The sequence below is a fragment of the Tetrao urogallus genome, assembly GCF_951394365.1.
Source record: "Tetrao urogallus genome assembly, chromosome: 27".
NCBI classification, from domain to species: domain Eukaryota; kingdom Metazoa; phylum Chordata; class Aves; order Galliformes; family Phasianidae; genus Tetrao; species Tetrao urogallus.
In genome coordinates, this window is record NC_136840.1 from 1589690 (window position 1) to 1601055 (window position 11366).

Sequence of the window (11366 nt, forward strand, 5' to 3'; positions counted from 1 at the left end):
GCAGGTTGGAGAGGCAGAGAGCAAGATGGAGGCCAGAGAAACCTTGCTTGTATTTGAAGATGAGCCATGATGGAACACATGAAACCAGTCTGAAGCTTTTGCTCTTGGGTTCACTTAAGCATCACAGGTGAGCAGCAGCACAGCAGGAGATGAAAAAACAGCACAGACAGAAGCCAGTACATTAAAACCAGGTGATGATGCTGGGTGGATCACACACTGGAGCATCCTGGTGAAGGAAAGGTATGGCAGCATCCAGATGGGTGGCTAATAGAGCTTGGGAGCCGCTTAGGTGAGTGTGTTGGAATAGAAGCTGAAGCTTTCGGAGACAGTTTTGGAGTCACTGCGTGAGGAGCCATTGGAGGTCATGTCTACAGAGAGGCGTTTGCCCTTTTTGCTCTCTTCCAGCTCCTCCTCAGCTGCACCAACCGCCAAGGACACGGTGGTCTCTATCCGGCTGACCTTGTACATGCTGCTCTGCGTCTGCAGGTACCTGGCTGACTTCATCTCCAGGCCCTCGTACTCAGCAGCACTGACAAATGGGCACCACCGGAATGCATGCTTGAAGCCCACACGGAACCTGGGGGGACAGAAGGATTGCAGAGAGGCAGGGGTGAGGAAAGTGAGGATGGGGAGAGGAACCCATTGGACATGAGAGGCCAGAGCTAAACACTGCTGAACTGTGAAACAGACACTGCTTTTCATTCAGATGTGAAAATAAAAACAAAAAACCACCACTGATAAATCCCAATGAGGAGTAGAGAGGGTTGTTTTGAAACATGAATGACTTCAGATCCCACAGAGACTTCAGGGAAAACTTATTGAGGTGAGTCTTGTCCCCACAGCAAACACAACCCCTGGAAGAGGACAGAACAGCGCCATCCTAGAACACCTCTATCCAAAGTCTCCTCCATCAGAGCCCTCTGTGTTTCTCTCTTCTCCCCATCCTGCTGTGCTTGAGCTCAAACCCACCTGTCATTGAGGCAGCAGTAGATGATGGGGTTGTACATGGTGGAGCTCATGGCCAGCCACATGACGGCCAGGTAGACCTGCTGGATGAACTTCTGCAGGTACCACTCGGGGTTGAAATACTGCAGGGTGAAGTAGATGTGGTAGGGCAGCCAGCAGAGCGCGAACGTGCACACCACAATGATCATCATCTTCACCACCTGTGAGGAAAAGAGAGCGCAGGGCAGGGAGGACTTGTGTCACAAGTCACCCTCCAGACACCTCAGAGACCTTCCAGCAGGGAACACACGCTCGGCATCACGGAGGGCGCACGTTTGGAGGACGCTTTCTGCTCCTTTAGGAACAACAACCTGTTTCCATCTTGCTACATTCTTTTTGGCTGTGATCAGTCAGGATTGAGTGTGAATGATGGCTGCTACTGTGCCTGAGGTTCCTTACCTTCCTCTTTGCTGAGACCTGCTCGTGGTAGCGGTCGGAGGAGTCACCGGGTATCTCACTTGCCCAGAGGGTGATGCTGACCACGGTGTAGGCACAGCCTATCACCAGCAGTGGCAAGAAGTAGATCAGGACAGTCATGCAGAAGTGATACCTAGAAAAGATGATGGCTGTTGAGTGCATCCTCTACCTAGTCAGCCTGTTTTCTTGCAAACCAACCTTGGAAGCACAGCTTCACAGAGGCAGAGGGATTGTAGCATGATTCTTCTGGTGCCTGGAACCAGGAATAATTCCCCAGTTTCATCCCAATCTCTTCCAAGCCTCCACTGCTGGCTTCTGGCATGCCAGCACCCTCCAGAGATGGAGAGAAAAGCCAGTGAAAGACTTACTTATGTTACCTGTGTATAGCAAAGACATCTTAGCTGATGTAGCTCTACTGTCACATCTACTTTATTTACACCCTAATTTATCCTGAAGGTGAAAACTCATCCTTGTCAAATCTTTCATCTAGCAGTCCTGTGCAAATGTATTAAAACAAGACAAACACAAAACAGAACATACGGAAAGGATAGGGTTGGCAAAGGGGGTTGGACTAGTGGATCTCTGGAAGTCCCTTCCAGCTCCCACAACTCTGTGATTCTGTGATAGGAACTTTAAAGAGGAATGCAGGATTTCCCTGCATGTCAAATGCAAGGTCTTAGCTTGGACTCCTGATCCACCATAGGTTTGGCTCTGCTCAGGCAGCAGAAGACATCTCAGTCCCCACTGCTGTGAACACAGCTGGGAGCAGCTCCATGCACAATGCACAGAAGTTGAGCTGCGGGAAGCTCTTGCTAGCAAAAGGTCAACGTGCAGTTCATAAAAGCAGTGTGGTAGAAATAGCCTTTGCCTCCAGTGCGGCACTGCTCCAAGCTGTGTTCCTTCCCAGTGCTGATCCAACTGGTTGGTCTTCCGCACTCATGGGGAGGGCAGGATCTTTGCATCCCTTTATAACGCGGATGAAGGCTCTGTAGCCTTGCTCTGTTCTTGCACTCTCTCCTCCTAGGAGCTCAGATTGAATAATCTCTCCAAAGTGTAAGTCGTGGGTCAGGCTCGTGCCTGATGCAACTCCTCCTGCTCTGGCAGGGGCGAGGTTGGCCCCAGACCCACACTGCCATGCCATCTCCTCCTTGTTTTGTACCTGCAATCTCATTTGGTCTCCTCTCCACCCAGGGCTAATCGCATTTCAGCTGGATTTTGTAGGACTGTTTTCTATTTTGCTAATTAAAGAGGCGTCTCTGTGGCTCCATGATGAAGATTTCATTGTTGCTGTGCAAAGCAGGGTCTTAAACAAGCTGCAAAGTATGGAGAGTGATGCAGAAAAGCCCCAGAGCAACCATTAAATAATGCAAGCAAGACACATCCTTATTTTCAGAGCCACAGAAGCATGGCAAGGAGAGGGATTGCCAACACATCCTGCTTTTTGGTTCATTATTTTTGTATTTTGGATGAAACCCATCCATTTATTACTCTACAAGGATCATAGCATGAGAGCAGGCAGGAAAGCCTGGATTTTGTGATTTGGAAGTCGTCAGTGTGGGGATTTAGTAACTTATGAAGAACAGGGGAGCACGTAGCAGAGATGACAGGGACATGGGAGGAGGCAGCTGCTGTCTGGACTGTGGGCTGGTATCTCCCTGATAAGCCAATGAGTGGTGCAGTTTTGCCCCTTAATGAATCAAAATGAATGGAAGGGAGCTGAGTCACCAGCTCCTGGTGCAGATGCAGCACCTCCTGCCTTAAATAATTGCACTACAGCCGTGCAAGCAGGAATGGTGTTTGACAGGGGCCCAAACACCCATCTGCAGTTATTTTGGGGGCAGTAAGATAACATATATGATCTCTGGCTCTCTGCAAGTGGGTTCCCATGATTTGGACAGCATTTTGTGCTACGGCTGAGCTGCAAACTATTTTCAGTCCTCAGCAGCTGTTTGAGATTTGTCTACAGAAAAGCCTCAGTTTAGCATCCTCTCTCCTGGCTGCCCTCAACTGTTTGCTAAATGCCCTGCTCGCCAAAGAGCTTGGGATGAGCAGGCTTTGGGGTGGCACCCAGCTTCTAAATTATCCGTGGGTCAGTAGTGGTGTTTTGCTCTTGAGTCAACTCTTGAAAAGGCAATGGCTCTGGTAGATGGCCAAACGGTGAATGACTTGTCAAAGTGAGGCCCTGGGCCTGTGCTGGTCACTTCTTCGTGCTGGGGAACTTGGGGGGCTCAACGCTCTTGGGCTGAGTTTCTTCATGCTGGCTGCATTTATTGCAGTTGCACGGAATCATGGAGGTTGAAAAAGACTTTGGATGTCAGCGGGGCCATCCTCAGCTCAGCTCTTGCTTTGTGGACGGGCTCACGTTGGCTTTGAGCACTTTTTCCTGTGTGCACATCCCCTGCTTTGCCTCTAGCACGATTTCACAGCACTAATTCATTGCTCTGTGGGACTGGAGTCGCAAAGGTTGTTTTTTTTCCCTCCTTTTCCTCATGACATTTAGCTCACTGCATGACTCAGACCTCAAAGAGCAAACTGTGGAGGACCATGTGCTGGCAGTCCAGCAGGATTGCCCAGACCTGTTAGAAATGCCAGATGTAATTAGCTGGAACCCTGGTGGGTAGGAAGGAATGGCTGCTGAGCCCTCCTGTCCAGGCATCCACCTTTCATCCTAAGCTGGTTCTGCAAAGGCCTCTTTTCAGAGCTTGTTTTTTGAAGCATTTGAGTGAATTTTTGAGGCGTTTGGGCTGAACACATCCCCAGACAGTTTGCTCTGTTACTGCCTGGCCAAAGTACACCTGATACAATGCTATTTACTTCTTACAGGAGTAAATCTCACCCTAGGAAGCCTGTAAAGATGTAAGCTGAAGGAAAGGTGCTACAAAAAAAACAGAGCCATGCAGCCCCTGGGCGTAATGCAGACTGCATCCCACAGTTGCATCTTAGCAGTTGGATATGAGTTTCCCTCAAGGATGAGCACTGTGGAAGGGCTGGGAGCTCACACAGCATGGAGCACAAGGAGCACCAAACTCAGCTTAATTAACCTCAGTGTGCCTCACCATGCTATAGATGCAGATCTTACTACCATCAGCCATGTAGCACCAGCCTTACCCCAGGTGGGCGGAGGATTTCCCCATCCCAAGGAGCCTTCATCCCTTCTCAGCCTTCCCCACTTCCTTTTATCAATTTTTTTAAATACTTTTTCTACTTTTTTTTTTTTGTATAGGTCAATTTGTCCATTCTGCTTGGAAATTCTGACTCACGTTTTTCCATACACGTCGGTGCTGTGCTCCGGCCATGCCACCAGGCACACCAATCGGCCCGGCAGCTCCTCTGTCACCGAATAGTAGCCCTGTGGGAAGGCCAGCAGGAAGGCCAGGAGCCAGATGACACCAATGACCACTTTGGTGGCGGTGGCTGAGAGCCGGGGCTGCAGCGGGTGGATGATGGCCATGTACCTGCAAGGTGAGCAAGAGAAGAAATCAAAGCTTGGAAGCTTTGGAGGCTGTCTCAGATCTCCTGTGTGTGTGTTGTGCTTCTGATGCCTGCTTCGTGCATCTTAGCAGCCCTCCATGCCACACACAGAGCATCCAATTCTTTCACACCCAACCAATTCTCTTGCACACTCCGTGGCCTCAATATCTTTCTTGTAGTGAGGGGCTCAGATCTGCACTGTACTCAGATCTGATGCTGTTGTCTGGCAGCACCTCTGTTGGCAGCACTCAATAGTTTTGCACTGGAGCAAAATCATATCTATACAGTAAATTGCAGTGCCAAGGCTTCCAAATAGGAGAACCGAAACGAAGCATGCTGGAGCTGCCCCATATCTGCCTGGCTCATGGGATCTTCCATCCTGAACATCAGTCATCATACATGAGGCAGACTCCAGTGACGACGGGGCAGATTGAATTTATCCTTCTGCAAATCTGGTTTTGCAAAGCTGACAGCAGCCAGCAGCGCTGGAAGGATTAAGTGAGCACACTGCAAATGTTTTATTTCCCTCCCCCATGTCAAGCTTTGGAAACACTGTCGTCATGCGACGAGGAGAAACGTTGCATTGCTCTGCATGTTACAGCCTGAGGCATTCGCAGTGTTCTCTGTTCCTCCACTCCCCCCCTACTCTTTTCAGATGATGGACAGTTTTTGCTTTTCGTTTTCTCCTGGATGAAAATAGTCCCCGTGTTCCATTATGTGTCCATTTGCTGTGAAAAAGGTGCAGAGATTAATAGAGAAATAGGCACCACCATCAGCTCTTCCTCTGCCCCAGGGTACCAAACCTTATCAGCTTTGTGCAGCTGCAAATTCACCTGATAATTATCCTTCTAAAATCTCTGCGAGATCTTTGGCGCCAGAAACAGAAGCTGGTGAGTAAAAGTGAAGGGAATGGATGCTGGCACTGCTCTGCACAGCAGCCAGCAACACACTGAGCTCCAGGCTTCTACATCCCCACTGCTCTACCACGGGAACTGGAGGAGGTTTGATTGGGGTTATCCTATGTACTGCTGCTCTGATCTAATTTCTGCCACTGCACTTTGGAGGATTTTCCTTATCAGATTCAAGCACTTTGTGGCTGCAGAAACCCTCGCAGGTAATAAAATGCTCAAACAATTGATAAAACAACGAGTTAAGCCCCAACCCCCTTACCCAGAGACCTTTCCAGCCACCGCCGATCTGCCTGTGATGCTCTGGTGTCCACAACAGAAAGAAGACAGCAAAATTAATATAACCAAAGAGTCAAAAAAGAAAACAAAAATGCCAGCATTGCAAGGATGGGGAGAGGGGGGCAGGAGGAAGCCAACCAGTGGTGCTTTAGGAAACACTGGCCCTGCATTCTACTTTTTGGCAGCAATTTCCAAACTGCCAGGAAAAAGGCTCATAAGGGTCCGGGCTGCTTAGAGGATCTGGTGATACTGGAGATAGATGGAAACGTGCAAACATCCTGAGAATAATTTGATCATTACTTCATATTAAAATACTGCCTAATTAAATAATAATTGTATCAGCAAGCAGAGAGTTGTCTCAACATTTTAATAACTGCATCCTTGCTGTTTTTTTCTTTTGCTTGACAAGAACATTTGATGCAAAATTACACTGCAGGGAAGAGAGGAGCACAGAATATGGTTTCGTGGCCTCCTTAGCTCAAGTAACAGCCACTGTCATGCTCGTATTGGGGTAGGAAAACTCCAGTGGGGAAACAAAGCAGCTTCTTTTGCCTTCTTCCAGTGCTGGGTCCATCCATCCCAACCATCTCTCAGTTCCTTGCTGACTGGTCGAGCTTTCCAGTTTCTTTCCCCTATAGGTTGGTGTGTCTTCCTTTCTGGGGAAGCACCTATCATGTTTCAGGGCACCTGCAAGTTGCTGGTGGTCCTGCAGGCAGATGCATGCCTGATTTGGGGCACAAAGACATCAATCAGAGCAAAGTGCTGCAGGTCCCAGTTGCTCTAGTGGGAAGCAGATTCTTAAAAGCAGGCTAATGAGTTTATTCGCTCGTATTTCTCCTTGCAAAGTGCCTCTGTGGCCCCGCTCTGCCCATCTCCCTGTGTCCTATTAGAGAGATTTATTCTTTTCTCCACTGCTCAGGAGGGTGGTTCTCCTGGCCAGACAGGAGCGGTGGTTTGCAGGAGCTGGGGAGGGGAAGGCATATCCCCATGGGCAGCTGGTGAAGAACCACCGTGGGCTCCTGACGTCCCATTTTTCTATGGGCAGAGGGTCCTTGATTGAAGATTTAAGGGCAGATTTTCTGCATTAATGAAAAGGTTTTGTTCCTGATGGGCTGTAAGTGTTCCGAGGGGGTGAAGCGCATACTGGGCTGCAGGAGATGTTGGGTTGGGAAGAATTAATGATACCTCTTCCTCAAGATGAAATGGCCTGCTCTGCTTGCCTTTGGGATGGGAGCTTCACACCTGATGGTTAGTTTTGCAAGCCCAGGGCTGCCCAGCTCCTTTCACCTTCATGCTAATGCTCATCCCTTTTTCTTTCCCCCCAGAACTCAATGGGACTGAAGACTGCTCCATTTGCCAGCAGCTTTATATATCCACTGCACTGAAGGGCACAACTTTAGGCCAGATGCTTTCCTTTTGGTGACGTAGGTAATGCCATTTGCTGTTGTTTTAAATATTTTATTGTATTTCGGATTGGGGGGGTTGTTACCATGGTGAAGCAATAGCATCTGAGTACAGCGTTGTAGCAGGGCAGCTCTGAGTGTAGCGCTTATTACGTAGCAAGATGGCTACACTGCCTCAAATGCACTATTAATTGCATCTGGAAAGCTGGAGCCTGCCTGGAGAATGAACACGACACATTTCTTTTTTTGCCAAATGCAGACAGAAAAGGACCAAAGCCCAGAATTGGCAGCAGGCTGGGGAGGAGGCAGAGGGCCCCCCAGTGTTCATTGCATTGCTGATAGCGATGAGATGGGAGAGGAGGATCCAAAGCACAGCACAGCCCTCTCGGGGGGCTCTGTGACCTCACCAAGTGCTGCTTAAGGAAAGCAGGAAGCCCCATGGCACCACTTAGAGCTGAGGAATGAATGGGGGAAACGCAGGGCTGACAAATCTGAGGTCTGTTGCACTCAGTGCATGCGCGAATCCAGCTGAGCCATCGAAGTGTTAAGAACAAACTAAGGGCTAAATTAGGAAAGCCATCAAACAAGCAGAATATCTCCCCTCCAGCAGCTCGTGCCACTGCTCTGCTTGCAGCTGAGCACCTCAGAGGCATGTCTAACACCTGAGCTCCTACACTGCCCAGCCACCCACCAGCCTGTTGCTATTTCATCTTCATCACATATTTATCACAGCAGAAGAGGAAGAAAAAAAGGATGCCAGTTAGCTTTTGACCTGCTGAATTCAGCTTGGCCCCCCAGGCTCCCTTCCCTCCCACTTGCTCTTCTTCCAAATCCCATCCCAGCAGGGTGCGGTTACGCATTGTCAGGCGCAAATCAAAGTTCTGCCCTGCAAGCCCCAGAAGACCATTAAGTCAAGATTAAAAGAACTTGTGCTATATTAGGGCGTAAATGACTAATTAATATGTCTGCGCACTGATGTAATTTATCCTCTCCAGAGGGTTTCTATCTGCAGTAATCGCCTCTTGGGGAAGGCACGGGGTCATTGAGCTGGTGAATGTATTCCTGGTATTCAGCTGGTTCATCTAAACTGGGAGTTCAAGCTTGCAAGGATAAATAATTTTCCAAGCCAGCTTTTCTGATGCATATAGTATGGGGTTGTGGAGATATGAACAGGTCTCAGCTGCAGGCTGGTGGCTTTAGGAGCCGTGGAGCTGAAGGAAGCTTTGCAGGTTTGGTGTTTCTGCAGCTCCTGCTGGCACATGGATGGATTTTGAGACACTTCATGGAGTGTGATTTAAAAAAAAAATAAAAAAAAAGAAGCATATAAATAGGATCCCAGTTTGATTGCCCAGCCCTGCGTGCTGGTCTGGCTCTGATTCCATAAATACTCCAGGATCCTCAGCAAGGAGGTCCATCCCTCCTGCAGCAGTTTGCTGACAGCGTGGGCGAGTGGCAGGCCCAAGGACAGGGACAGTGCCTGCTGTTCCGTGATGCTCCATCCTGCTCCTCACAGATACTGGAGGGGAAACAGGAAAAAACCAACTCTGGATGTCCCTACACGTGGCTGCAAAGCGGCTTGGACACAACACGGGCTCCCAGTTTTCCTGGGAAGCTGGAGAAAGCAGAATCTCACGGCTCTTTCTTTGAAGTGCACACATTCATAGCCTTCAAAGCCAGAAGGGGACGCGTTGTGCTGTGGAACCGACACACCCAATGATGAAGGCCATGCTGTGCAGTTCCAGAGTTGGGGCTGCTTGGCCCCAACTGCTGCAGGATGCTGCGTGGCAGCGGCACTGCTTTTCCTGAGGAGGCCTTCCAGCTGCCAGCCCCAGCTCCTGCATTTCCTGCCATTGTTGCAGTGCTCAGAACTCTGTGCCTCTGTTTAGGATTAACCTTTGTTTTATTTTATTTTATTTCAGACTGGTTGTGCCCAGTGTGAAACAGCTCCTGGTAAAAGTGCAATCCTAGTTTCAAGCAAAAGCATTTTTATTATTGCCATAGTTTTCTTCTCAGCTGCACCTGATTCATCACAGGGAGAGGCAGCTCACAGGCTCCTAAGCACTCCAGAGCCAAACAAAACCTGAGCCCGTTTCTAACAACCACAGCATCATCCATCTCCAGCTCTGTTTCCCAAGCTGTCACTGCACTATTTGTGGCAGTGCTGCAATTTCTTGTTGGGAAATACCCACACCAATTTGGGCACTACTTACACTTCAGCCCAAATCAGGCTGGTGTATGGTAGTGCCAATCCTCCCCCCACCCTGTTTGCCAAAAAGGTGTCCTGCTCCCTGGAAAGGAGCACAGAAAGAAGCACTGCAGAGCAGAGCTTTCTTCAGGAAATTGGTTGCACTGGAAAATGCATTGTGCCTGGAGCACTGGTAACCATGCAGAGCTGTTTGGGAGCCTCGATTTATCCCTAGCACCAATACAAAAAGACAGTAAAGGCATACATTAAAGATTTTGGAGGGAGTTGCACACCAGCTGTGTCTGGAGGAGGGCCCTCAGCACGTGGCCAACTTGTGCTCCTTGACCCTTGTCCTGTGCCACCACAGCCTGCCAGCCTTTGCCCAACTTTTACCCTTGGCAGAACGCACACGGGATGCCGTTCTGCTGGCAGCCCTCAGCCATTCAGCAGCACCCCCAGAAAGCTGGGGAAGAAAGCAGCTCACTTGTGCTGCCTGCAGCCCAACGAGGGCCATCCGTGGGACTTCCCTCCCCTTCCAGTCCCCAGTAATAAAATCCAGGTGGTTTTGGGAAATTCTGTGGTTTGGCAGGCAATGCAGCAACGTGCAACCTGAGCATCACTCCAAGGTCCCCAGCACCTGAGATCAGGAGCCAGGAAAGGGCTCCTGCAGTGCATCCAACAGGCATGATTTAGTGACATGACTGTCTTATGCTAAGCAGTGAGCTAAATGAGGAGGTTGGGAAAGGAGTGGACTGCTCTGGAGATGAGCTGAGAAGGGAAAGGACAGAAAAATGCCAGAAGTACAAGTACACCCTACCAACATGCATTAATAGGTTACAAAAGCTCTTTTGGCAGAGCTGACAAAGGATTCCCTACAGAGGATTCCCTGAACCACCTGCAAACAGGTCAAGGAGAGGGATTCTATCTCACACTCCTTGACTGAAAAGAGCTCCAATTGAATTGCAGTGTTTTCCCATGGCCAGATATCAGGCAGAGCTGAGCGCAGCGCGCAGGCAGAGGCAGTGTGGATGTGGGGAGGGGTTGGGGTTGGGTGCTCACCTGTCCAGGGCGATGGCTGTCATGGAGTAGATGCTGGCAAAGACGGCAGCGATGGGGAAGAAGTTGTGAAACTTGCAGTAGAGCAGCCCATAGTACCATTCGTTGTGGATGGCGTAAGTGAAGTTCACCACCGTGTTGAAGGCAGACATGGAGGCTTCAGCAAAAGCCAGGTTCACCAAGAAGTAATTGGTGACGGTGCGCATCCTCTTGTGAGCCAAGATGATCCACATCACCACCACGTTCCCCACCACCGACACCACGACAATGAGGGTGTAGGCAACGGCCCACAGGGCCACCTGCCACAGGGGCTGGACGAATTGGTTGGCAGAGGACTCGTTCAGGGAGGCATTGAGCAGCCATCGGTGCTCCAGCTCTGCTTCCAGCGGCGGGGAGTCATCCATCACAGCGTGGCACTGCCGGACCCAGCACGAGGATGCTTCGGGGCACGGAGCCCTCTGGGTTGAGGATACAGCAGATTCGGTGGGGAGGATGCTTCAGAACACAGCACTCTGGGGTGAGGATGATTTGGGGAGCAGCACCCTCCGGGTTTGGGGGTGAGGATGCTTCAGGGTGCAGCGGGTTCAGGGGTGAGGATGCTTTGGGGCACAGCACCCTCCTGGTTAAGGGCACAGCTGGCTC

General features: G+C 50.0%; 1 protein-coding gene across 1 annotated transcript; it reads right to left on the reverse strand.

Moving 5' to 3' along the window:
- Positions 1-285: 285 nt before the first annotated feature.
- On the reverse strand, positions 286-11128 carry TACR1 (tachykinin receptor 1; the record flags this gene model as incomplete). Its single annotated transcript, XM_079547434.1, has 5 exons — positions 286-577; positions 970-1166; positions 1405-1555; positions 4683-4877; positions 10728-11128. 5 exons carry the CDS (start codon positions 11126-11128, stop codon positions 286-288), a joined length of 1236 nt encoding a protein of 411 aa, XP_079403560.1.
- Between the last annotated feature and the right edge of the window lie 238 nt (positions 11129-11366).